The sequence below is a fragment of the Cynoglossus semilaevis genome, chromosome 1 (genome assembly GCF_000523025.1).
Source record: "Cynoglossus semilaevis isolate Cse_v1.0 chromosome 1, Cse_v1.0, whole genome shotgun sequence".
Taxonomy (NCBI): domain Eukaryota; kingdom Metazoa; phylum Chordata; class Actinopteri; order Pleuronectiformes; family Cynoglossidae; genus Cynoglossus; species Cynoglossus semilaevis.
Window position 1 is genome coordinate 15,715,564 of NC_024307.1, and position 27,790 is coordinate 15,743,353.

The following is a 27,790-nucleotide window of genomic DNA, read 5'->3' on the forward strand; positions in this document are numbered from 1 at the left end:
TGTAGGAGTTCAAACTAGCCTCACTGCATTCAGTGCAGTAACATTGTATTTTCAGTGATGGCAGGGTGACAGGGGGAAACTGTGGTTAGAGCAGCACTGAGTACCACAGAGATACTCACAGCGACTGCTCTTTGAAACCAGCTTCTTGTTTTCAATTAGCATCTGGTTTTCTTAAAGAACGAGCGACAAGGCTGAGTGAGGAGGCGATGTCATCACATTTGAGACATGAGCGATGAGCGTGATGGTATGTTTCAGATGTGCGTGTCGTTGAAGGCAAAAGCTGTGCGTCTGTTTTTGTTACTGTGTGAAAATCTCTGTGTAACAGCAAGAACAAGGGTGTGTGTGTGTGTGTAAAACATGGCTGTGGGGTGGAAATATATGTGTCTGTTTTAAATTGACATGGGAGACTAGATGTGTTTTCTGTTTCACTGGTAAAAAAAAAATGCATGACATGAGATGAAAGAGAAAATTGACCAAAAGCTAAAAGGATGTTAGCATTTCCTTAGAATTGTCTTTTCTCTGCACTGTCAAAAATCCCTTCCAATGTCTAATCCTAAAACTTCAACTAGTGGAGGTTATCTTCTGACGTATACGCCTGACTAGTGTGAATTTGGGGTCTGTGTTCTGCATGGTTGCCTCACAGCAAGAGGGTCAAAGGTTACTATCCCAGCCTGGACAGATGGACTTTCTTTGTGCAGGTGCTTTGGATTTGGATTGTGGTCGACATGAGGTGTGACTGTCTTATTAAATAATTGTAATTTATATAATTGTAAAAGTCACCAGGTAGTTAAATGTGATTTATTTAAAGGCATGAACCTTATACCATCTGGGTCATGAAGGTAAAGAAATTCCTCTATTACAGACATTTCCACCACAGAGAGGGTTTTGCTAAAAGCAATGTTGCAGTGATTACTGCACAGCTGAAAGCTATTGAAGTGAAGCGAAGAGGAGAGAGGTGGGTTAGCTCTGGGGGCTGGGGGGTCTGGGAGGGCAAGGGGGGTATACGGACACTGGAAAGGAAAGAATGGTGATTGTATAGTGGGAAAAACAAGAACACAAGAAAGTGTGGGATCAATAAAGTTATTATTATTATTATTATTAAAAGGAAATGAATGGTAATGTTTTCATCAAGGTTACTACAAATGGTTTTACATGTCTCCTAGTGTCCTTTAATAGGAAAATTCTAAATGACTACACACACACACACACACACACACCGTGGCCTAAAGTTAACGTTAGCTCTGGAGTCTATGTTCGTGGCAACTGGTGATACTGTACACTGTAGTGCTGCAGTGATGTCCAAGCTAATGTCAGCAAGTGTAAAAAAAACAGAAAGTAGTTTCCACTAACCAGGCCAAACAACGTTGTGTCCCAGGTCACTCACTGCGTCCAAGGATCACTGCAGTCACACAACAAAACAAAATAAAACAATAATGTCTTTTGCATGTGGTAGAACACATTATTAAGCATAACGATTCAACATCAGCACCTGCGTCGACTGTGCTGCACCTCTCATCATCTTCGGGAAGTTTAATAAAAAACAACTTCTTCTGCCCCACTAGCTAAAATATGTGGTCTCGTCTTCCACCGGGTTTTCTTGTGTGCTGACTTCACTTAATATATCCTATGCATTACTTTGTTGTCTGTAAGAAGTACCAGAAATACCAGTACCAGTAATCCGGAGTACAAGGACCTGAGAATGCTCCATTAAGGTGTTACAACAGTCCAAATGTATTTATTTATTTAAATGGCATCTTCTGTATGGAGTCCTCACTCCTGGCGCCAGTAGAAGCTCTGTGTAATAAACAATGACCAAACACATGGCACAGTGTAAAGAACACTTGAGTGTGTTAACTTTGGTGTTGGCAGCCTTGCGACTCAAGTGGAATTATTTTTTTTTATAATGAGAAAATGAGACTGACTCGGAACTGATGTTGGAGAGGAAATTTGTGAGCAGCAGAGGAGAACTGTAGTCGAGTGATAATTTCCTGACTGAGGTCACTACAGGCAATCACATGCTGATTCCATGTATTGATGATGGGTGATTTAAAAATGCTGATTGGCAGACTCCAAATAAAGGAAGAGCAGTTTGAGGTCAGGCTTCATGGTTTCTGTTCTGATGTTGTGGAGACGGTGACTGTATCTGATTAAGCTTTGGTTACACAGACTGCAACTCTGTTGGACTGTTATGACAGTTCACCACATGATAGGAAACTCTCTAGATGGACTGTTTTTGTTCTCCTCTAATGCTTCATAAGGCATTCGGAGGTAAAACACAGCAGAAGGTCAATGCTCACTTCATCACCGTGGCAACAAGACCTGCGTTCAGCTCTGCTGCACTTGACTTTAAGAGTGAAGGATGGACTTAATGGACGTGAATGCAAACACACTGTGGTGGGTTCAAGGTGTAGCAGGAGACACTGGGCTGTTGATGACCAAACAAATATGACAGATGATGTTAGGGTGAAAGTTCCTAATACAACCTGATGGATGACTGCTTTGTAAAAAAAAGTCTGAATTTCGGGGAGGGTGGTCTTCGATACAACGTGCGGAGGACTGGTCTACGAACTAAAACTGAGGTTCTTTCAAATGTTCTTTCAGTTTGGAAAAATATCAGATGGACTTTGCTCAGGACCCGTTCCAAAGCTTTTAAATTGTCCATTTTGCAAAGATTTGAAAAAAACCTGATCAAATACCTCTCAATATTGACAAGGCAGTAATGATAAAACTCCAGTCAAAGCAACTGGAAACACCTGGGAGACCTATCTTAACATACTGAGATTAAAATCCAACACCTTTGTAGATGAAAACATCTTTTTGACCAACCCTCATAACTCAAATCCTCTCTCTCTCCATTTAGGTGACGTAAAAGTGTCTCTTACCCTACTGAGTTTGTCTTTCCACGGTTTTAGAGAAAGTTCCCTCTTGTGACCAGGAGAGACAGAGTGCCTTGGACGAGGATCAGCAGAGCCCTCGTGAAGCCATCTTCATCCCAGACTGTGGACCCGGAGGCCTGTACAAACCGGTCCAATGCCACCAGTCCACAGGCTACTGTTGGTGTGTTTTAGTCGACACAGGACGACCAATTCCTGGAACCTCTACAAGGTGATGTAACTGTGATAATAGTCAAAAATTACATTTCTCGTATACACTATGCCCTGTTTGTAAAAAATCATTGGAAAACAGTTTCTGTGGAAACAAACAATCAGCGTTTGGTTTGACATTTGTTTCCAGTGTAATTGCTACTGTTTATGCTGCCTTTGAGAAAATGCCTAAAAACATTAGTTACTGGAAAGAGTTGTGCGACACAGGGCTGAAACAGCAGCAGCAAAGAAAAGGTTAAATAAATAGTGAACATTTCTAATGTTCCACTTGTTTATTAAAGTTGTTTTTTTTTCTTGTTTCTGGAACGGGCAAATAAAAAAAGGAAAGCGACAAGAAATGTTCGAGAATATGCATGAAAGTAATCGTTCTTTCCTTTTTAGAAAAAATTTAGAAAACAAAACAAATTACTTGGCTGAATTTCTTTGATTATTAACTTAAAATTATGACTTTTAGGTTTTAAAAACCAATCTGACATGATTGATGATGCCCATAAATCCCCACTAAAGGAATCACACAGTTATGGGTTAAACCAGCAGTGTGACTTCTCATCAGTGTATCTGAGGTATTTATCCTCCAGGCTGTTGTTTCTTCATGTAAAGATTTATTGCATTTAAAGAAAAGAAAAGACCCCATGCTGCTCTTCCTCGGTATATTTTTTCTGCTCGGACAGCAGCATGCAGAGTCATGTAACAGACATCACATACTGGATCATCGGCCATGAAGACGGAGAAAGAAAAAAAAACAAAAAAAAAACCCTGCTTGCTTTTGCTCTGAGGAAAAGGGTGGAAAACAGCCAAATGAGAGACACATGCTAAATTTTCCAGGAAACATTGATCCAATAGCCAGGAGGAAGCGAGTCATGCCATGCATGATGCTGAAAGCGAGCTGTACGTGCGTCAGACACATATTAAACGTTCGTGATGAAGATAAGATTGTCATTCTAAATATGTCTGTACACATCACGGCTGACACCACGTCTAAGTCTGAGTGTTAGAGCCATGGATGGCTATAGATTCTTCAGAAACTAACATGTCTTCTGGTTTCATTATCACGGCTGACAGAAAACCAGGACAAAAAGGAGGAACAACACAATCTGTGGGGTTTTTGTTTTGTTCTACTCTGAGTCAGAACCTGATTGATATTCTTTATTTCCTGAGCTGGCATAAATTAAAATTCAACTTAGACTGAAAAGTTCCTGAGAGTGTTTCAGATTTTTCACACATTGTTTAGACAGGTTTACTCTTTCTTTTTCTGCTCCCATGCTCTCATGTTTCCATCTCATGCAGCCACGTTCCTGTTGTCTTTTCCTCTTTTCCTAACAGGTACCAGAAGCCGGAATGTGACGGCACTGCACGATATCGTGGTTCGGATTTAGAAGATCCCTTCCAGGGCAGAGACCTGACAGGTTGGATCTCCTCCGGGTTTATGGTTTACCAAAAATGTCCCTGCATTTGTAATCCAAACATATTTTAACTGTTTGTAAAACCACTCTAGCTTTCAGTAAATGTTGTTACTTCAGTCTTCTAACTGGACTGTTTCAACTCATACTGGGATTTCTGGTGGATTAGAAGAGAGTAAACAAAAAAGGATTTCTTTTTTTTTATGACCCAGTATTAACTGGTTTTACCTTCACCAGCATATTGAGAAAACAAATGTTATGATACCATTATCATAACATATGAGGTATTATTCAATGTACGTTTTTACATAGTATAAATTAGAGTAAGTAACGTTACCCTGTACAGCTGCTCTGCACCAGTGTCTTCCATTCATTTTTTCGACAACCACCATAATCCCATTCCATGCCAGTGAGAGTCCCTGCTGTCTGTGTGCTGTCAAAACATCCATAAACCTTTTACTGTCCTCATAAGTCACTGCAGAGCAACAAGTTTCCCTTTTAACTGTGTATTATGAAGGGCATTAGTGTCCCAGCAAGAAATACTGCTATCACCGATGAAGGGTTGGGCTGGAGTATACAGTAAATCTAGTTCACAGTGAGGACCAGTGGTGCCAACATCACCAAAGTCTCGACGGAGTCAAGACCACAACCTTCGGTAACGATCATAAGGATCCAGATTCAAGTAATGAAAAGCCAAAAAAAAAAAAACTATCAAAATCTATGTAGTGTACATTTCTCAGCAAAACTAAACAGTCCAACATAAAACCAATCAACCAAAAGGGTTTCCAACCATCACAGGGAGTTATGTTGGCCTTCCTGTTGGTGAAACATCGGTTTTTTGTTCCATTTTTCTTCTTATCTGTTCAGGCTGCTCCAGAACTGCAGTGGCTCAAGATGGTGGCAGCCAGATAATCTAGATTAGGAGTTTTGTGAGCTGTTCTCTCACTGTGGGGGGAAAGAGCTCTTCAGGGGAGATGTAACATGGAAAAAAAAGAAGGACAGGTGTTGTGTCTGACAACACGGAGGCAGGAAACTGAGGAGCACAGTTTTCTTTCTCCTTTCAAACGTAAACCCCTCATCACAGATGCCAGTATCTCAACACTTGGTCACATGCAGATACTTCACATTAAAACCATATAAATCCCTATTTCCTGTATTGGTGCAGAAATAGTTGTTGCAAGTAAACTGGGCAACTTGTATGAGAAGGGACAGATTTGGTCCACGTATAAGTAAACTGGGCAACTTGTACGAGAAGGGACAAATTTGGTCCACGTACGGTGAGAAAGGACTCCAGTCAATCCTACGGCTGTGGATCGAGTCTACAAAGAAGGAAGAGCATTACTAATTCAGCCAAGTAGAGCGAGCATGCAGAGAATTTTGATGACCACATGGTGCTGTTGGAACCCCCCCCCCCCCCCAGCACTAATCAGGGGTTCACCTCTAAACTGGAGGTGGTAACCTCTGCTTTTGCACTGGTTCCTGCTCTCATGCTCTAGTAGCGCCTTGGTTTCCCCCATCATCCAAGTCTTGCACTGTAACTCTAATTTAAGCCCCATCTGGGGACTTTACAGAATCAAGCTCCACTCCTGACTGTGCAGCAGATGTGTGGCATGTGTTCAAGGTGTGAGTGTTGAGAGGTGCAGCGGTGAGGCTGTGGGAGCTGCTGGTTGGTGGTAGAGGTGGTGACTGTGGACTGCTGAGTGAATATATACTTTTATGTGCTGTGAAGCGATGTTTTCAACCGCCACGACAAAGCACAATGTGTCATTAGCACCACATCAAGGTCGAAGGAAAAAAAGACCGGGTGAGAGGGAAGTTAGTTAACAGTTGAGCACAGTTCTGTCAGCAGACGTCCATGAGAGGTAACATCATAAACTGTTTTACTTCCCAAAAATTAAACTAATAAATAACAGAACAAATGTTGCCAAAGGTTTAAGTCCATTCTGGTTTTAATGCGTTGTTTTCATCTTTCCTCCATTTATATCAACCTCATTAATTGCCTAATTGTCCACATGAACAGATTTAACTGGCTGATTTGTATCACAGATGAGATAGGAGGGCAAGAGGGCGCTGATTTCTTTGCCGTAGAAAATGGAAAAGCTGTGCCTGTGAAATTGATACACTTGACAAAGTTTAACAAAGATCTGGCTCTGGGTTAAGCTTTTAGGTAACGCTGATCACTGGTACACCCAGAACAAGTTCTGACTCTAAGTGGTCTTACTTCACCACCTGCCCCTGAAACATCGACTCCAAACAGCACAGCTGTGCCTTATAACATGTCACTCTAAGAGCTGGCTTAAATCACAGCTAGACGATACCCATCTGAGTTTGTCAAATCGTACCAAACGTTAATTGTATTCACATGACAAGGCAATAATCAACAATGATTAAACAGCATTAAAGGTGTTAAATAATCGTGGAGAAGAAGAAGAAGAAAGAGGTTGATTAAGTGGTTGATGGCGAGGCTTTTAAAGGACAGGATGAGATGATTAGTTCACTGTGCAGCTGAGTTTGAAGTTTACCCTTAACAGACACAATTAGGAGGGTACATTTTGCACAGGGTTTGCACTATTATAATCTTACATCTGGGCCGTTAAAGAGAGCTACCCAAGGTGTTCAGAATTGTGTCATAAAAGTTAACAGGTCTGCACAGCTTTACAAAGCCGTTTCGTCACCAAACCGTGAATTCAAACCTGGGCTGGAAGGACATCCATAAAACAAACGCGAACATTTTACAGACTGACCAGTGCTTGTGGTTGCTTTTTTCAATGAGATTTGCATGCTACCCTTCAGTGGTCAGCAGCTGCAGGGGCACGGCGGCCTCTCTGCTCCTTAATGACTCAAATTAGTCGTGGAAGGTAATTCTGCTGTATTTCTTGTTCTTGATTTGTGCCAGGTTGCCCGGAAGGGAAAAAAGTGGAATTCATTACAAGCTTGTTAGACGCTCTAACTACAGACATGGTGCAGGCCATAAACTCACCAGCCCCATCTGGTGGTGGGAGGTAAGTTTCATTTCAGTATGACAAATAAACGCAAGGCAAATGGAGAATTCTAGGATAAATAATTCTGGGTAACTACTTCCTCTACTATTTTACTTTCGTTCACAAATTATTTTTTTAACTACAAACCGTATGTGTACCAAGAGTTTTGGAAATCTAATCACTATAGAGTTTTGTACAGTAAATTTAGTCCATTCCAACTTATCCTTCTCAATGATACTGGAGTTGTCTAATCCAACTGTTCCTCTGACATTCACCAGGTTCGTCGAGCCTGACCCCAGTCATACTTTGGAAGAGAGGGTGGTGCATTGGTATTTCTCCAAGCTGGACAACAACGGCAGCCAAGACATAAACAAGAAGGAGCTTAAACCTTTCAAGAAGTACCTAAAGAAGAAAGCCAAACCCAAGAAGTGCTCCCGCAAGTTCATCGACTACTGTGACCTGAACAAAGACAGAGCCATTTCTCTGCATGAGCTGAAAGGCTGCTTGGGCGTCAGCAAGGAAGGTCAGAGAAGATGAGGAAACGTGAGGGACTTCTGAAAAAGAAGTGGGAGGGATGGATGGATGTTTAGATGGATGGATGAAAGGATAAACAGATAAGTAGGATGAACTGATGGATGGCTGAGGGACAGATGATGTTTGGTTAAACTGAAGGATGGATGATGTTTAGATGGATGAAAGGAAAGATGCATACTAAACAACATGGATGGATGATGTTTAGATGGATGAAAGATGCATACTAAACAACAATGGATGGAATGGATAATGATGGTGGATGGAGGGACAGAGGGCTGGTTGAAGATGACTGCTAAATGGATATATGGGTGGATTAATGATCGGATGGATGGATGGATGGATTCACATGATAATCTTCTGTCAATAAACAAATAATCATTTTTAGGAGGTGATCACGCAGATCCTGCAGTGATTTTGCTTCTTTAAAGCTTAAAGTTTGAACATATGAAGGAATCAAATGTAAAAGGCACATAAATCAAAATGGTACTTGTCTAGGTGATGATCATTTTTCCATGTGACACAGAGCACATTTACAACCATATGAAATTTTCACTTTTAATATTCTCCTCGAGTTGGAATAAAAAAACATTTAGTCACAGTCATTTGCAGAGAGTGATGATGTAACTGCGCTAACGTGACAAACAGATGTGTTGGCAGGCGCACTAAGGTGAACTGCTCCACTCCACTATTATTCAGACCTGACTAATGCATTTGTCGATGCTGGGCACAGCCTGGAGCAGAAAACTATCAATTCATCATCGTCACTACCTCTGACTCTGCCTCCAATACAGACCTCTAAAAACAAAGGGGTGTTTTTCAGAGGTCTAGAGGCCGTTGAACAGGCTGCTGTTGGTTACATAACATTCAACAGGCAGCAAAGAGAAAAAGAGGACACTCACCAACAGTTTTTATCATACAAAGGTTTTTGCTGTAAATTGGCGGTTTTGTCTTGGATCCATACATTACAGGTTTGCTACAATCGCACAGCGATAGACACCAGAACTAGCTTCTGTACAATGTTATTCATCAGAAGTTCATTGTAACTTCAGTTAGACACATCAGTAGTATTGGATATTCCTGTTCCACAGGTCCAACAGTGCATTTAGAAAAGTATTATTAATCAGTATTAACCTCAGATATGTAGTCAACTGCTTTAATTTTAAAATACGAATTAATTAAAAGACTGTTTGTCTTTTGCAGGGAGCTCAACAACAAGTGACAACCAAGGGACGAGGCAAGCGACGAATTTGTTCAGTAAGGCAAACTAATTTTCTACTACTGACTACTTCCCTGTAACAGTCACGGTGACGAATTTGTTCAGTAAGGCAAACTAATGACTACTACTACTGACTACTTCCCTGTATCAGGCTCAATCACTGTTTATTTTACCACACCACACACGCACATACATCAGACATACTTCAGACATCAATCTTTAAAATGTGTTAACAAAGATGTATGTTTCTTTGTGGTTTACTTTTCTGAGTAGGGCTGTTGTATTTCATCTGAATGTTCATGTACGTTCATGCTTTTAAAAGACAACATTGCAGTATGATGGGATTGAAATGTAGAGGATTTTGTAGAAGTCAAAAAACACTGATCAAAACGTCTCAAACTCAAAAAAGCTGTTGGCCTCAGCTTCCAGTGTCATTTGGAGGGCCAAAAACCCAGCAAGGGCCAACAGAATACATTATAATTGACATGTAGTAGTGGGACACATGTGGTTGGTTTGATATAGACTACAACATCAACTTTGTTCTAACTTTTTGAGAAGTGACAGCTCTCCAGTACATCTCTGCTGCTGCTCTGTCTCGGTGATTCCAGGTTCTTACATTTCCATCTGTCACGGCCCCTTACATCCCCACTCACTGACTGATCACTGGTCCCACTGATGCTGTTGACTCAGGCCAGTGGTGTTTTTAGTGCCACTGAGAACTGAGGTCATGTGTTTACCCTGGCGCTTCCCTGCTGTGCCTTGAGAACAGTGGCTCAGAGCGGGCATAACGTCAGCCCCCTCGGACACTGGCACAGCTGCCAGGATAAACAGCTCTGGAATTGGAGTAGCAGACAAGACAGAGTCTGGGCCAGTAGCTGCAGTCACTAAACCTGTCACCTTCATGGTTAGGCGTTAGATTTAAGGGACACGGCAGGTTTATGTGCTACCCTTAGGTTCTCTAGGTACAAGTGATGACTACGGAGAAGAACATGTAAATAAGAAATGAGAGGGAGAAAGAGCACTGGCATCTGGAAACAGAATGTGTGTACTGTATATGGCGACATATGGCAGCGTCTAGCAGGACTGAGAGAGAAGTACGATGTTTCAGGTATCTGGATTCTGTTGAGTTCCATTTCATTGGAGAAAATCCTTTTGAGTTCCGTGGCCATCTCAGGGCATATAGGACTAACTGTATGCACCTTTAAGTCAAAGGTTGTAAGTACAAGCGGAAGTGTGCATGTGGCCCCTGGTGCTGGGAATAGAAAACATGTGAATACCTTTAGTAGGATGTGAGTCGCCGGGATGGTGGCATCCTTCGAAAATACAGACTGGAAACGCCATTGTTATTAAATCTCCAGGCATTGATATCTCAGACACTGTGGGGACGTGGCTGGACAGCAGCTGTGGTTCTTCACTGGGTTCCAGTACTTGGTCCCTAGGGTCAGAAAAAGAAAAATTAATTTGATAATTCCAAATCTGAATAGGTGTTGAATAAGGTTTTCCTGAATACATTTTTAATAAACAAACAAAAGAATCACTTTTTCTTGACATTTTTCCATATCAGTCCAATACAACTACCTGCTGTTATTTGTGTTTTCCAGCAATTGACAGGAAATACAGTTTTTGTTCGACGGGCCATTTTGATAAACAATTTCTTTTTTCAAGAATGATTTTTCAATTGCTAATGGAAAAATTGTTGATGTGCCATGAATTTGTAATACTTAGCAGAAGAGATCATTTGAAGCTTTTAAATGACTAAGACGTTATATAGTAAATTATACACACACATTGCCATTACTATCAACCCAACATTATTAAACACCAATTAGTATGAAGGATGGTTCAGAACGTTGCCATTTAGTCACTCAAAGTAAACACATGGAAGTTTATTTAACAAGTCAGATGCTGTTATACACCACGGCTGCTGTGAGGAAAACAGATGTGGTTCGCAGTAATGCTTCTTCTGTCCTGTCCACTGTTTAATGTCAAACTGTTCTCTTTCACTTCTGTCCTGCTCTTCGTTCTCCCTATTCTGTTTGTCCTGGCGACATTTGTCATCGGGAAGGAATGAAAGGAGGGCATTATGAGGCCGGCCTGGCACCGAGGCTGCAGGAGCATTAGAGACTTCTGTTCACAATGAGCCAACAGTAATTACCGGCAACCACTTGAAATTGAATTGTCCAGAAATCAGGTTGACACTTCAGGTACAGCTGAAGGAAGCAGGTTTCCAGAAAGGACTTCGTTATCTGACTGCTACCAGATGGGTTTTTTGGCGTTTAGTGAATTAATTGTTGACTGCATTGTAAAATCCGGCTCAAATTTGTCTAGTCCATCGTCCAGGTTTACCTGGACTTCAGGTTCTGAGCCAAGTGTCTTTATTGGCCAGCCCCAGGTGAGTCCGTTTTTCACAATTAGACAGGATCTTCTTTCCGATCTGTATCTGAAGTGGGGCCCAGGTTTCCAGGGACCTTTGTGTTGTTAATGGCACAGACAGTGTGACTGGGAGGAAACGAGGGAAAAGGACCATTCACAGCTCAGGAGCCTGGTCATTTCTCCAGGGTCCAGGTCACGTGGTCAGCAGCCTCAGTCATTGGCCTTAACATTGCTTTTTTTTTTTTTTTAGCTTTTTCTACCAACCTTGTGAGTTGGCCTGAGTGTGCCAAAGCCACTTGGGAGGTGTGTCATTTATCCTTGAAAGTCATGGGGCACTTTTTCCATATGTTGTTCATAACATCCCAAAACGGTCAGTAAGCTAACTAACTAGATGCACATAAAACGTATGATGCCGCTAACAAAAATGAAAAACGTCTGCGTTCCTCACTTTACTTTTTCCTAGTCCTAAGTTTAGACACCTTGCAGAGGAAACTATGTTCTGCTGCATGTATTTGTGATTTGATCATTTTTGGTGAGGATGTTGCAACATTGATGATAATGAATGTCCCTTTATTATTATCTGATTTCTCTTTGGCATTTTTATACCAGATCAAGTCTTGGAATTGGGATTAGGTGCAATCCAACCTAGAATCTTCTGCATGGTGGTTGGTAAATCTATCACCACCTTTGTAGTCTTTCAAATATGAATTTCCTGCTTGTCCTTTCACCGGGTCTTGACACCGTGGTAGTCCACTACGTAATATGGTAGAGTTTTTATGCTGGAGGCCCGATCTGATGCAACACCACCTGGGATTGGTGCAATCAAACTGTGGAACTTCTACATGCCTGATAGGAATCTAACCCCTGCACACTTTAAGGACCACCAACTGAGTATTTGTGATACATTTAAAAGGAATCTCCCAAGACATGCAGTACCTATCACTGTCACAACAACACAAGAAATTGACCCTTGGCTACAGGTACTGCAACGAGTGGCTTCGAACTCCTCAACTGCTGTTTTCATCTAATATATTGTTGCGTTCATGAACATCTGGTGTCCAGGCCGGAGGAGACAGATCCTGTTTAGTCTGTCAGTCCAGTTTAAGGCATGACATCCAAACCAGTTCTGACAAAATGACCATGAAACTCAACTGTGATGTTTTTCTCTTCTTCATCGTCTTCTTCTCTGCGGGTGCCCAAAAGGTAGATGGTGATGTCAGCCCTCATCAAACTAACTTTCTTCTATCTTCTAAACACTTTCCAGCACCTAAGAAATAAATGCTCTGAATAGTTCTTACTTTTCCAAGAGCTTTCATCACGAGCCCACCGTCGTCAACTTATGCTTGGACTACTTAGGCTGTTTTTTTTTTACAGTGCATTTATGTGATGCATGTCAACCAGATGTTGCCGTGTCTTTTGCTGTATTAGGAGGATTATTCTCTTTTTTTTTATCTCACAACAGATGAGTCCAATTCATAATTTGGACATTTAATTACACAAAGATGTCAAAGTGATGGCAGATTACATCTATGACTTTGATCTGACATGTTACTGACAGGTGGCAGTAATGTTTTTAAGTAAGTAAAAGTGAAACCATTCAGCACGGAAACTGCTGCTTTGGTGTGACTCCTATAATTTATGGATCTGGGGAGAAACAATTTAAAGTAAGGAGTCAATCGTTGGGTCTGCAGTTAATGCTTCACCCCAGTCTGCAGCAGCCTCCAGACTGTTCATTACCAGGACTGATATAATGCTGCCTCCACCTGCAGCAGCCTCCAGACTGTTCATTACTAGGACTGATATAATGCTGCCTCCTTATTCTCCACATTTAATCAACAATTGCTGTACGCAGGAGTCGGTGTACTGGAGCTGACAGACACCTTCACACTCGTGGGACATGCAGGTGGATAGTACAACACAGTCTATGAACTGCCACTTATTACAGACCTCTGCTAAGTTCTATCACAGACATCTGTGAGCAATCTGAGCTTCTTTTTTCACTGGTCCACTAGCACAAATGCAACACAAACTGGTCATAACATAACCTAAGCATGTTTACCATGTTGAGAGTCTACAGCAAATACACAAAACACATTTTGCCTTGATGGAGCAAACAGTTTTTTTTATATTTAAATTAAACTTAACATCGCATATGCAGACAACCATTCAGACTCACATTCACACCTACGGTTAAAATCTTTACATTTTGCCAGTCTATACCTGTACGTTATACACATTAGTGCTAATTGGCATATTTTAGAATGTTCGTCGATGTTTTGGAGGTGTACAGCTCCACAGAACAGCCTCACTCCACAATTGTTCCTGCCCATTAACTGCTCGGACACATCTCTTTTATGACACAATTCTCAAAGTTAGTGTAAAATCTATAGTCTTCACACCGTACCATTTTACTGGGTAAAAACACAAGGACAGGCCTTATACATTTAATTATATTGATATTATATTAATGTTTTGCTTATAAATGAGTTAAAGTCCTGCCTGCATGTGAGTACACGTCCATCACTGATGCACATTTGTAAAAAGGCCTTGGTTTTAAACCATTAGTCATAATTAAAGAAAACATTATTTTAATGTGTTTGCTGGTCTGCCCAGGTCTGACCTTCTGCTGCTTCACTGATTGAACTGTGTTTCTGTGCCCAGCACATCTGCAGTGAACAAAGCATTTTCCATTTTTCTTTCTTTCGCTCTGTTCCCAGTAGGTCGTCTGGTGTAAGAAGAGAAGGATCCAGAAGCTGAGACAAGAGCAGAGGATAAGAGGGAAAGCATCTGGACGCGTGCTGACAGGAAAAAGTGATGGAGCAAAAAAAAATTAAAAGCAAGAGTTCCTGGGCTGTGTTTCCATGAAAGAAGGGACAAAAATGTATAAAAAAGAAAACAGGCGGCGCCAAAATATTTGCACTTTGTCTTCCCTTTGTTTGAAATGTTTTCCTCTTTGTATGTCTCGTATTTTTCCTGAAGTGACAGAAAAGGTTGTAGGTAAGGATGAGATTATATTTGTGGAGAGACGACGTGAGCAGCTCATCACTGGATCAGTTAACGTGCTCGTGTTCCTAGTTTTCTCCCGTGTACAGTCAGTAATGTTGATGAAGATGTGACGATCAGTATGTATTTCCAGTGTTAGGAATGTGCAGTGAAGAAGAGGCTAATCCGTCATTAGTCCTGGTAGATCCTCTTTCACTTAAAGGCTCCTCTCTGCATAAAGGACTATTTCGGAGCTGTAGAATTGTACCAAGGCTTCTAATTACTTCCTTTTCCCTGCGGTAGAAATGCACACAGTTCCGGGTACTACATCCAGTTCTGTGTCCTAGTTCCTGCAGCACAAACCTGCTAGAATGAAACTGTGATGAGTCTAATAATTCAGTCTGTCAGATTTTTGCTGTGTCAGTCTTCCATGCACTGTTTTTACTTCTTTCATTATCAACCTTCACTCACCTTTTAGTAAAGTCTGTTGTATTTCATGTTGACTTGGAAACAGTGATGGACAAAACTAGCTGTGAATGTGTAATTACTTTACTCTGTACTGCTCCGTGTGACCATCAACTAATGCAATACTATTATATATGTTGTATGTATTTTTGCAGTACTTTCGCTGCACACAGTCCCTTGCTGTTTCCCCACACGTTCAAGAGGATTGTAACAATCAATAAATAAATGAAAACTTTATAAGGAGGAAAATGTCTATGAAAAAGTAAATAGGGACAAATACAGTCCAGAATATTTCTTGGAGTTACATTAGAGACATTGCGTACTTAAAGATACTGCAGTATGTGAGAGTATGTGGAAAGAATTTCTCATACTGATACTTTCAGTTCGTCATCAAAGTTGTACAAAGAGTTAGGACTTAGGTCTTTTTTTTGGTTGAAGCAAAAGTAAAGCTGTATAGTGCGTAATAAAGGAGCAAGTCTTCATAGTGGGTACATTGACGTATGATGGCGGTTACTAACTTCACATCAACCGTGAATATCCACCATCAAGCAGGGGTTTAAACCTGTTTTGTTTTTCATTAAAAGACTAGGTTTGATCATCCCAACGTTGCTGCTCTCATGTTTGATTCCTTCCAGCTTCTTCGGTCTACAGGGCGTGGCCCCGGGGTCAGATCATAGATTGTTGATGTTAACTCCTCAGCTCCTAGCCATCAACTGTCAAATACAGTATGTGGGAATGAAAAAAGCATCTTATTGACATTTATGGGAGTGTTTTTGGAGCAGGCCTACTGGCGTGCCAACCAATGGCGCCCTCACTCAGTTCATCACTGTGAACCAGTCACTTTTCCCTTTCTGTCTGGATGTTGTTTCCACTTACTGCTGGGAAAATATCTACATAATTGTCTTTATCAAGTTTATTCACTGGCTAAGTCTCTGTTTGATACCCTGATAAGAGATGGGAAAATATTTCCTGGTAGTTTTGAAGTCTAATCACAACAACTGAACTATGACCTGTGGGTCAGTGTGTTAGAGTAGTGTGTAATCAGCTTTTTTGGAGCTGTTCTTAGTGCTCTCTTTACATTTTGGCTGCACCCAGAGTGTTGAAGTTTAAACAGAAGATAGGAGAGGAGAGGAGAGGAGACGACTCAATGGTCATTGTACAGCTATACCTGTACACTACCGTGTGTAAGAAGACAGTTATACTGTCATATATATTTTTAATTGTTATTATTGTTGAAGAGCTGTGCAGGTAAACACTGTGCAGTGTGTATAAAAATGAAGGGATCCAGGATCCAGTACTTATAAAACTCAAATAAATGAATGATAATATTAAAGTCTTACATAACAGGAACCTGACAAAGATTAAAGTAACAGAGAGCTGTAAATACAGGGTTGATCACAGATGGATTTCTCAGACTGATTAATTTCCATCATAAAATTCCCATTTATCATCCTTGGTGTTGAAAACCATTCTAGATTTTTTGAATTTATTGTCGTCAAATTAATCCTGCAGGTTTTTCTTTTTCCAAAACAGGCCAGAGTTCAGGAAATTAGTTTGGAATCAGCACCAGGATGAAAAGAGGAATCCAAGCAGTAAATGTCAGATGTTTTTTCAGGACAATATAACTATGAATATCAGGCTGTTACGGCACCAATACTGCTGAATAACCCCACTCTTTAAAACAAGGTGCTGCGTTCATCAATGTCAGTTGCTAAAATAAATATTTGAGTCAGCTTTGTAAGATTACTACAGTACATGCATGTAAACACCGTCAGAGGCTGTCCGCACACAGCTGATGCCAGTCCTGCTCCGTGAGACACTCACACATGCTGCAGCTGCAGCTGACTACCATACAGTACGCACAGCGAAGGTCAAATCTAAAAGAAACTGTGTCTGATCAACAGGAACCTGACTCAACAGGGAAAAACCAAGTTGACTTCTGTGAAAAGTCACTTCTCAGATTTGGAAACATTTGTGTGTCATGAAAGTAGAATTCCAGGTTTTATGGTGAGTTGCGTGTGTTTTTAACGCAACACACAGTCAATATATGTGTAGTTAAAACACTCAGGACTACTCAATTATAAATCCCACTGCTAACACTTCAGACACACAAGTGTTGAATAGTGTGTGGTCTGTGCTGAACAAAATGAACGAACTGTGACAGGAGGACATTTTTTTAACGATTACGGACACTTATGATGTCATGCAATGTCATGTTTATACACTGAGCCCGACCTCCCTCAAAATGACATCAACTTCAACAGACTATTTGGGTTCTTGGGACAGAGTCTCTGAGTCCACATGGACACTACACTTGTGTGTTTCTGCTGAAATGTTTCCAGACATTTTGCAGATCACATCAAGGTTCTGACAGGAACTAACGGGCCAGTAATCACTTCTAATCACGATGGGAGTGGGGGTGGGTTGGTGGGGGTGGTGCATGTCAGACCAACCGCAGGAAGCCAAGACTGTCATGCAGCTCATGGAAAATGATTCCAGTGCAGAGACTCAGAGTGGCTCATCTTGACTTGTTCAAGATGTCTCCTTCGCATTTCTCTTTTCGTAGCAGCAGAAACTGGATCTTCTGGTAAACAGAAGACAGACGTGTGTCGTCTTTGGATGAAACTGATTGATCTGAAACATTTGGTTTGAGGTGCAACTCTTTGGCTCGGCCATAAAATCTAAAATTCTGTCTCCTGTTCTCTTCTTCTTATACCTGCTGTCTTCTTTAAAAGTTATGACCCTGATGACCTTCATGATGTCATCTTCCTCTTTATCTGGGCCTGAGAACGACACTAGGACACAGACCCACTGAGGCTGGAGGTTAAAACATGATTTTCATTCAGAGGTATTTGTATGAAAAGATTGTGTTTCTCTATTTCATTACTGATATCAAAACACAGTTTTATTCAATCATAACATGTGATTGAGACATAGCAGTAGCAGCTAACAAAACTGAAGGCCAGATTCCTAGACACAGAGGAAAGAAAAGTGAGGAAAGTGACGATTACGGACACTTGACACAGCTCACCACTGCACACAACCAACTGTGACCTCTGCTTTTAACCCATCACCAAAGTGAACAGTGGGCAGCTTTAAGCTGCCCAGGGAGCAGTGTGTGGGGACGATGCAATGCTCAGAGCACCTCAGTGGTAACTTGGCAGCTGGTGGACTCGAAACCTATTTTCTTTTCCTAAAAAATTTCCTTCTGGCCTAACAAAGCACTGACTGACACTGTACAAGAGCTCAATTCTGACCCCTAAAGGTTTGGTCAGTTCACTGCAGGCCTGCAGCACTTGATGGTGACACAGCATCAGTCAAGTCAATCAGTTATATTATTATTTGATAAAGCTAAGGTCTATAACCTATGTAAATTAATTGACAAGTGACTGGTGGGAGACAGAGAGTCGACGAAGTGAAGGAGTGTACTCACTCTGGGTTTAGGCTCTGTGTGATGTGAGATGTTCTGATTTACTGACAAGACTTCAAAGGTGCGGATGTTGTCCGTGCACTAAGGAGAGTGAAGGAGGGTGAGGTAGTGGATGGGGGTTAGTTTGGGCGAGTGGGGGTGGGAGGGTAATACAGATGAAATTGGAGCAGAGAGGCAGCTGCAGTACATCTGTCTGTTACCAACACATGTGGCTTTTGACTTCCAGTGTGAAGTTCAAAAGAGCTTTATAATGACGCAGCTGCTTCAGGATGCAAGTGTTGGTGTGTGTGTGTGTGTGTGTGTGTGTGTGTGTGTGTGTGTGTGTGTGTGAGGGGTTGGATGGTAGGTGGGTACGAGCAGAGGGGTTTAATAGGTGAGGATTGGAATGTGGGTCCTGAAAGTGACGTCTGGTAAGAACATGCAGTAAAAACATTTAGAGAGAGATCTATTAATCTATTAAAATATAATTAAGGTGAAAAAATGATTGATTGATCCAAAATCTAAAGGAATTGATCTGATAAAAAAGGTAAATGTTGTCCTGTTAGGACAAACTTAAACTTTGCCAGGCTTGGTCCATCCCAGTCAACTAGGTGAGGATTTGGGGGTGAAAATGTTTCTTCCAAAAAATGACTTGTAACAGAAGGAAAATCTAGACTAACACGCAGAAATATTTGTTTTCAGACGACAGCCGCAGACATCTTCGGACAGAACAGACTAAAAACAAGACAAACCCTGTGTTGTTCCTGTTTAATTAACAGTGTTGAAGGTGTGAGTCTGCAGATGTCCCACACTCGTTTGTCTGACTTCTTTTCTCTGTGCCTTGAAACACTTAGGAACACATCCAACATCATTACAGGTAATTAGAGAGGCCCATTAGCTGGTCAGATAGCTGAACATTAAGGACGCGTGTGTGTGTGTGTGTGTGTGTGTGCGCAGGGGAGGAGAGGGGGTGATAATGTACATGGCTGCCTCAGCAGCACCTGCACAGCAGCCTGACTTCAGGGTCACAAAGGTCAGCTGCCAGGAGGCCAGGGTCCACAGGGTCAAAGGTCATGTTCCAGACAGGCATGTTCACATGCTAACGTAGAAGAAAACACAACTTTACCCAAGCTGTGTGTTTTATGCAGTGATGCATGTGCAGCAGGACGTGTTGTCCTAGTAGCTCCACAGTTCATTGTGCCAATTCACGCTGTATTGTTAGGAGGAATCTGGCCTCACAATACTCACTTTTCTAAAGCCACGTGGCTACAGTGCCACTAATGGCCAGCAGGTGGTGGCGCCAAACAACTTTTGACAAAAATGGCCAACTTTTCACTATTTTTCACATTGGTGTCAATGTCTACATTAAGGCCTGGTGAGAACTATTTTCACAATCCATCAATATACTAAGAATATTTCCAAAATATAAACCACAAAAGTGAAGCAGCACTGATACAATTCACTGGTTAAAAGAGTTCCTCCAACATGTACTCAATGACATAAGCAAGGGCAATACTTTCTTTATTTTTTTATCTTTTTTTCTTCTTTGAAAATCATAATTGTCCATAAAGAACCTCATAATCTCTTTATTTACTCAAAAACAAATAAAAGTTAAACAAAAAAGACAGGAGTAAAGAGGAAGCTAAAAGTAAAAGTCGTTCATATTTTACATCCAAGAATCTGAGGAAATTCCAGTGGATGATAAGAAAATGAAAATGATTAGAAAGTTGCATTAGAACAAGCCATGGGTATAAAAACGCCGAGCGCCCGGTGAGCTATGGAGCCAGAACCCTCCAACAATACCATGACAACACTGTGACAACACCATGGAAGCCCCTAAAATTTGATTTATTTCATGGACACATCTGGTTAATTGGACCATCAGTGGACAGTGAGCAGCGTCCATGAGAACCAGAGGCCCGCGAGATGCTGCCATTCTGACAGGCCTGCCCCAAATTCACCAGTACGGTGTGACTTCATGTGTTCAGTGTGTGAGAGTGTGTGTGCGCGTGGTGTCCAGCAGTGGAGTTTGTATGTTCAGGAAAAATCCCACAGTCGCAGCCTGTCTTTATTTCTAGGATCGAAAAGGACGACAGACGATCAGGAAAACTGGTGAGAACTGAGTAAAATATTGATGACGTTAAGAATGTCGACTGAACTGAATGTAATTGGATAAATGATTAACATTTGGATCATTAACTTAACTAATTATTAACTTAACTCAATTATCTCAGTGTTTGTCTCCGACCGGTACAATTAAGGCCTTGATGTTTATTAATTTATTTGAAATTTAACCTTTACAACAATTAATTTCTTTAAAAGGTAATTTTTCTATTTAATGGATTTGTGACAACATTTCTGCTTCTTTGCACAAGTATTTATGTTTGTTAAGAAATAGTTTAGAAAAAAGAACGCCTGCACACACTGTCTCACAGTTTAACATCTATTTGAAAAGAAAAAAATCTAACTTATCATCATAACATTTAACAATTGTTTTAGTGATCACAGCAGATATTAAAGTTTTCCTAGTTTTACTTCCTGCATCATCATCTCATGCGCTGTGGTTTTGTATTCTTGGTACAGTAAAAAAGATTCCAACAATTTGTATATTAATCCAAACATCATTTGTGTTTTTCCACAGCAGAGGAATTTATTCAGTGGGACGTAAATGCACCTACACCTGGAGGGGCCGACACGTCACTTGGAGCTACAGCGATGGCGTTTCATGAGGTCTGTTTTCTTAGTTTGGCTTTTCTTCACGTGTGCTAACAAAGGAACGCTCACACTCACATGTGGTCATTAACATTCTGGACATCTTGTCAGTGTGTGAAAATATTGCAGTTTCTGTCACCTTTGACCTTTTAAACATAACTATGAGCTTGTGCAAATATATGTACTGTACCAGTAGAAAGCATGTTCATGTGTTCATATTAAAAATACTAATAGTAAACAATGCATTTTATCCATTCATGATTTCATTTTACTCTCTGTGGTTGTAGAATGTAAAAAAAAAGATAATTCCATACCACTGTTTGGTTTCTGCACAGAGCCATTTGACGCCAACACTCTTCACCTCCATCCTGGCAGCCGTGCTGGGATCCTTGCAGATCGGTTACCACACCGGGAACATCAACGCTCCAGCCAGGGTGAGTCGGACACCTGAGACAAGAGACATTGTCTTTATCTTAGTTAGTTAGTACTGATAATAAGATAAGATAATGATCAGGGTTAACAAAACTAAAATTTCTGCACATTAGCCTTTAGCCGTTAGCTGTTGCCATACAAAATTCTCAGCTTTTATACAATATGAATGCAATAAAAATATACAATAATCAATGAAAAATCCAAAAATTGTACAACATTTCTGTGATGTGCCAACATGAGCTTTACAAATGTCATTTTTAAAGTGTATCAGTGTAAATTCTTTTTGCTAGTTTGAGTTCCCTTCAGTAAAAAACAAACCCAATGTGTACAATAACATGACAGTGTATTGCAACATTTTTATGCAGATTTTAGTTCAGTGTTTGTCACTCTCTCTCTACCTGTCCTGGACAGAGGAGTGTCTTTTGAGTGTCTCATCTCCACTTAATATACACTTAAATACAGTTTTGGCTGCAGTACCACTGTTGGCCAGCAGGTGGTAGCTCCAAACAGCCTCTGATAAAGCCAACTTTTCTCATAAAATAGTCAGCGCAACAACAGCCTCTGATAAAGCCAACTTTTCTAGTCAGCGCAATTAATTATCAAAGCTCAGGTTGGTGTCATTGCCCAGATTAAAGTCTTGTTACCAGTGTTTATGCTTTCAGTAGACAAGTGTTTCTAGTGTTGGTGTTCTGTCAGAGCAGACATCATCACAATGAAGGAAGAAAAAGATATTGTTTTGTTTGGAGTTGAAGGAAAGGTTAAAATCCTGTTGGTCTCTTCAGAAATATCTCACCATCTCAATAAAACGCTGAGTAAACCTAACAGTGGACTGAACCTGCAGTAATCCGCTCCAGGTCTGGTTCCCTGACAGCAGGACTTCTTATTCAAACACTGACCAGACAGATATTAAACAGAGGAGTTCAGTCTGACTCCACCTTCAACAAGCCCTGAATACTACACAGAAGAGTGTTTGTAAAATACTAAAACAAACATAAAGGTATATGAGTAATAAAATGTGTTTAGACATTTTAACATACAGGTCTGTTTATTACATGATTTTTTATTTTATTTTTAATAAATAACATCCCATTTGCTTTGAATTTAAATTTTTTTTTTTATCTACTTATTGTTGCTATAAGAAAAACTTTTAATTAACCTACCAACTGATATTCCTCACTGTGCTGCAACTATGAACAGAATAGTTTTAGGTAATCTTTAGTCGATTAAACTCAATTACCAATTATTAACTGTGATTAGTTCAGGTACCTAATTTTCTTTTTGACAATTATTTTCCAGATTATTGAAGAGTTCTTCAACCACACCTGGAGAGACAGACACAACCAGACGATTTCAGATCACAGTCTGACTCTCCTGTGGTCACTTTCAGTCAGCATTAAAGACTTTGGAGCCTTGCTGGGGTCACTGGGCGTCAAATACGTGGCAGATTCGTACGGAAGGTAGAAAATAATGGAGTCAAATCTGTCTTCTGGATTATTATTCGTGCAACATATTCATTTTTCACCTCCCCTGCAGGCGCAACTCCATCCTGATAGTGAACAGTCTTTCCATGGTGGGGGCATGTTTGATGTTTGCGTCCAAGGCCAGCAGGTCATTTGAGGTTCTCATCCTAGGGCGCTTGGTGTTTGGCCTGTTCTGTGGGCTGGTGATGAGTCTGAATCCACTCTACATCCAAGAAGTCTCCCCCACTGATCTGAGAGGGGCCTTTGCTACACTCAACCAGGTTTCCTTTGCCACAGGAATATTGGTGGGAATGGTGAGGATGAGTGGGATTTGAACCATTTTCTGTAGAATTGCATTTAATGTCGTTTTAAAACGAAGTATAACCATCTTGACTATCAATATGCTGTGCATGATGGCATTCATTTTCTATGAAAACTTTGGATACTACTTAAAAATTCTCTATGAAAACTTTGGATACTACTTAAAACTCACAATTCCTTATATGCTGCAGGTGGCTGGTCTGGAGTCAGCCCTTGGCACAGAGCACTACTGGGCCATGATGCTGTCCCTGTCTCTGATCCCAGCCCTGATTCAGTACCTGGTCCTGCCATTCTGCCCTGAGAGCCCACGATATTTGCTTATAAACAAAGGGGAGATGAGCAAGGCAGAGGCAGGTGGGTATCACTGTCACTGGCATTATACTGGATCAGGTACCTGGGGACCAGATTTCAGAAAATCGGGTATCAGAGAGCTGAAGATCAGATACCTGAACAGTATAGATCCTGTATAAGAAACAAGTGACCTATAAATATCTCATCAGACATCCACCAATGGTGGGAGTGAATATAAGCAACTCCCAATTATCCAGTAGCCTAGCAATACTTATATAACTCCAGATGGTAATGTTAACAAACTATGAACCAACTAGAAATCCAACTAGCATCCTGGGGCTGTAGATGTGCCGCAGCAGTTTATTCCCATTCTGACCCTGCAGCTCTGCTGAGACTGAGAGGCAGTAGTGACAAAGTGTTCGCTGAGCTGGAGGAAATGAAAGAAGAAGCCGCTCACACTCAGAGCGGAGTAACCATCCATGAGTTCTTCAAGAAACGCAGCTACAGGCAGCCAATCATCATCGTCCTCATCGTCAACCTAGGCAGCCAGCTGTCTGGATTCAACGCGGTGAGTTGTACACAATAAATAATATTTCTGTCAAAAAATACTTTACTGAAAGATTTAAGAGCAGGCCCCGGTGGAAATAAACATTTGATTTAGTGATACCCCAACACCTTGTTTTCTTTCAGATCATCAATTACTCAACCAGAATGTTTCAGGCCAAGTTTGATGAAGCCAAATACCTGACTCTGGGCGTGGGTGCTGTCAATGTGACTTTCACCTTGGTAGCAGTAAGTCAAAGCTCTTTTATCAGGTGGTGAAAACATGATTTAGGTGATTATTATTTTGGCTGCTCAGCACTTGGGTCAACAAACCCTAAATCAGCTTGAAATACAAGTGAAGTAATATTTTATTGCTTTTACCACAACCTTTCACTCAATTTGTGACCCAAGTGCTGTCAGCATTTCCCCCTGAACACTTTTACAGCTTGGACCACCACCACTTTAGTTCAGAAAGTTATTCAGAGCTAAAGTCAGCGTTGTGTTGTTCTTTCGTCCCCAGTTCTTCCTGATGGAGAGGGCAGGGAGGAGAAGGCTGCTCCTCACTGGGTTCATCTCCATAGCTGTGTGCAACCTATTAATGACCATCGTGGACTCTGTCCTGGTAAGATCATTTCATTTGGTGCAACTTTTGACAGGCAATAACATTTGTCTTTAACTTGAACGGGTCCAATCCTGGAAATTGAAAAATATTTTCAAATTCCAGAGAAATGTTTGTGGTTCCTAAAAAATGTCACACAATGATACATTTTCTGTAAATAAGCAGATAACATAAACAATGAGGTAAACAATGAGACTAAAGCCAGTTCATTACGTTTTCATCTACATTTCAAGACTAACTTGATAGTTCATTGTTCAGTGCCTGGCTCCAGGACTTCGAAGCATCCAGGTCCTGCTGGTTTTCTGCCTGATTTCAGCCTACGAACTGGGCCCTGGACCTATCTCTTGGTTCATCGCAGCTGAGCTGTTTGACCAGCCCAGCAGACCCATTGCTATGGCCTTCACCAGCATGCTGAACTGGGGAGGGAAGTTTGTCCTGGCACTGCTCTTCCCTCCTTTACTGGTAGGTTTAATTGCCTTCCCTCACTACCAACTCCCATTTTGGGGCAACTAACAATTTGGGCCCAGAGCTCAAGAAACTGGTCAAAAACTGCAGCGCTGGTTGTTTCCAATTATTGTCATTTTGTTCCGCTTAAATGAATAATTATTATTAATTCATATTAATTAGCAACCATTCTATGCTTGTATTCAACTTCTGATACTAAAATCTCCACCACTGCACCTTTCTTATCTGCAAATTTTCACATTTTGATTGATTTCTGGGAATTCTCATTTGAAGGAAAATGCACTGCAGGTTTTTAATAAAGTCCAGAATAATAATCAAGTCGTGGCTTACTGCTGTAGGAGTTATGCTGTGCTGCGTAACATACTATCATGGATTACATACTGTATATTCTCCCTGTCCCTGATATTCCCATAACATCATTTCCCAAGTTTTTGTTTGTGCCAAATAGTTTGTGTAAATAGAGTTAGGGTCTCAGACTCCGGTCCTCAGCTTGTTTCTGGTCAAGAAATGTTTGCTTTGTTTTGTTTTTTGATGAAAATTGTTCTGTTTTTTCTTTCTTTAACTTTTAGAAAATCTGTGGCGAGTACGTCTACCTCCTGTTCATGGCTGTGGCTCTGACGGCCTTCACCTTCACCTGGATTCGTCTGCCTGAGACTAAAGGTCGCACCTTTGATGATATTGCAGAAGAGTTCAGAGGAGCAGAGGGGATTCCTCTGCACAACAAAGCTGGGTTTAACACTTTCAACTAAACTTTGGCTTCATGGTACAGTTACAGGGTCAGTTTATTCTATTGATGAAAAGAAGGTGCAGAAATATACCTGTAAACCTGACATTTGACTGAGGGCTTTGTTGTTTTTGTTCTTTTTTTTCCCCCTTTCTTTTCTGATTTAAGTGTTTGTTTCTGATGTCTTTCAAATTTACTCAACTTAAGTGACAGTAGCTACACGCTCACATTAACTTTTTTCAAAGACTGAGTAAAGAAAATAACTGTCTAACCAACAAAAAGGCCGAATTAAAGGCCATGGTTGACTTCAGAACTCATGAAAAATATGGATATTTTACAATAAACTAATGTATGTATGCTTTACTGTTTTATAGTAGACTTATAAAAAGCAAATCATCAGTCAAATGTCTGACCTCAGACTTCAGCTGTTCTGTTTCACAGCAGTCAAAAATAATTCTGAAACAAATGTGTCCTTTTCTGAGCCAAATGAACCTTAAAAACATAGATGGTAGTAAACCATGTGTCCTACATCTAGGACTAGAACGTTTTATTTGAAAGTTGGATTTCTGCTGTGGTGCACAACATTATTTTCTTGTGTGTAAACTTGTGTAAAAAGGTTTTCAGGATGTTCAGAAAATTGGATTTTGTCCAAACTATGTTACAACAATGAAATTATCATTCAATCATAGTACTTTTATCTTTAGTTGTAGATAAATATTCACTAGAACACCAGTTCCTTGTGAACTCCTTACAGACAAAGGGTTTTACAAAGGTTTTATGGTTAAATTGTCATTCCTTTGATGTTTTTTTTTTAAACTAAAGAGGAATCTGGTATGTAATGTATATCCAAACCTGAATAAAGTGAACTGTAAAGTGAAAGTACACAAACATACATCCTTGAAACAGACTCTTTCTCCATTGATTTTCTCTGGTGAAATTATTTCAGTCTCCTGCACAACCGCAAAATTCCTGTTCATTATCGTTCTGTGAAATCTGACATATCTCCAAACTGTGTGCAAAAGTTGAAGGTCCGTAAAAAACCAACCACAGCTGTGGAAATAAATCTTCCATTTACTATAACATTTACTACAGTGGTTTAAAGAAACCACAGAGGAGCAGGCAGCAGGAAGTGAAATTAACCTGCTGCTTAAAAGTGTAGCTACTTGGCTTTGCGTTATGCAAGTGTGAAAATGTTGCCATCTACTGGACATAAACTAAATCTGTATTTCTTAAGTAAACATCCTTAGCTGATACAGTTCACTAACGATTGTCAACATTTACCGTTTAAAATTAAGCATTATTAATAGCGCTGTCAATAGGTTAAAAATTGAGAGATTAATTAATTATGATCTGGTAAGCAAAATTCTTCTTACAATGAAGGCCTATCACTCTGCCTTTGGTGCCATTGGGACGTTTTTGAAATGTAAATTGTGTGTGTGTGTGTATACATATATATATTACTGCTATCCAGTGCCCGAAAACAACCTATTTTCCACAACAACATTGAAAAATTGCATTTTAATATGCCTTAATGTACGTATGTATGCCCTAATGTATATGGCAATGCTTCATTTATGTAGTAGAAAAAATGTTTCTGATAAGAATTATTTTATCACAGACCATTTTTGCCATTTTCTGATTTTACATTTTAAGTGTGGCAACCTGCAGTGTTTTTCTTAAAAGCAGGGGGCGACAAATCACAAAAGATTCAACAAACGTCTACATGACAGCCCATGGTGCTATGGATATGGAGCTATAA

General features: G+C 40.5%; 3 protein-coding genes across 10 annotated transcripts in view; 2 read left to right on the forward strand and 1 right to left on the reverse strand.

Annotated features, from left to right (window-relative positions):
- smoc1 (SPARC related modular calcium binding 1) overlaps window positions 1-15,657 on the forward strand; it is a 38,933-nt gene extending 23,276 nt beyond the window's left edge. For 5 of the 6 annotated variants that reach the window (XM_017033716.2, XM_008314152.2, XM_017033718.2 and 2 more), the window contains 6 exons: window positions 2,913-3,105; window positions 4,428-4,510; window positions 7,401-7,506; window positions 7,764-8,008; window positions 9,220-9,273; window positions 14,326-15,657. In XM_017033716.2, the coding sequence (XP_016889205.1) occupies window positions 2,913-3,105; window positions 4,428-4,510; window positions 7,401-7,506; window positions 7,764-8,008; window positions 9,220-9,273; window positions 14,326-14,342 (698 nt within the window). In that variant the 3' untranslated portion in view covers window positions 14,343-15,657. The remainder of the gene's footprint in view (window positions 1-2,912; window positions 3,106-4,427; window positions 4,511-7,400; window positions 7,507-7,763; window positions 8,009-9,219; window positions 9,274-14,325) is intronic. The other variant, XM_008314144.2, reaches the window with a different exon arrangement.
- Window positions 1-27,790, reverse strand: part of ccdc177 (coiled-coil domain containing 177) — a 100,848-nt gene that overhangs the window by 38,615 nt on the left and 34,443 nt on the right. For all 3 annotated transcript variants that reach the window (XM_025055453.1, XM_025055448.1, XM_017033715.2), the window contains exons 3-4: window positions 21,491-21,623; window positions 10,513-10,670 (exon numbers count right to left, since the gene is read on the reverse strand). The gene's annotated coding sequence lies outside the window, so the exon portion shown is untranslated. The remainder of the gene's footprint in view (window positions 1-10,512; window positions 10,671-21,490; window positions 21,624-27,790) is intronic.
- slc2a1c (solute carrier family 2 member 1c) lies at window positions 21,180-26,613 on the forward strand. The gene is made up of 10 exons (XM_025060227.1): window positions 21,180-21,194; window positions 21,464-21,610; window positions 22,905-23,065; window positions 23,142-23,382; window positions 23,581-23,743; window positions 24,064-24,248; window positions 24,371-24,472; window positions 24,744-24,845; window positions 25,101-25,304; window positions 25,877-26,613. Exons 1-10 carry the CDS (start codon window positions 21,180-21,182, stop codon window positions 26,054-26,056), a joined length of 1,500 nt encoding a protein of 499 aa, XP_024915995.1. The 3' UTR covers window positions 26,057-26,613.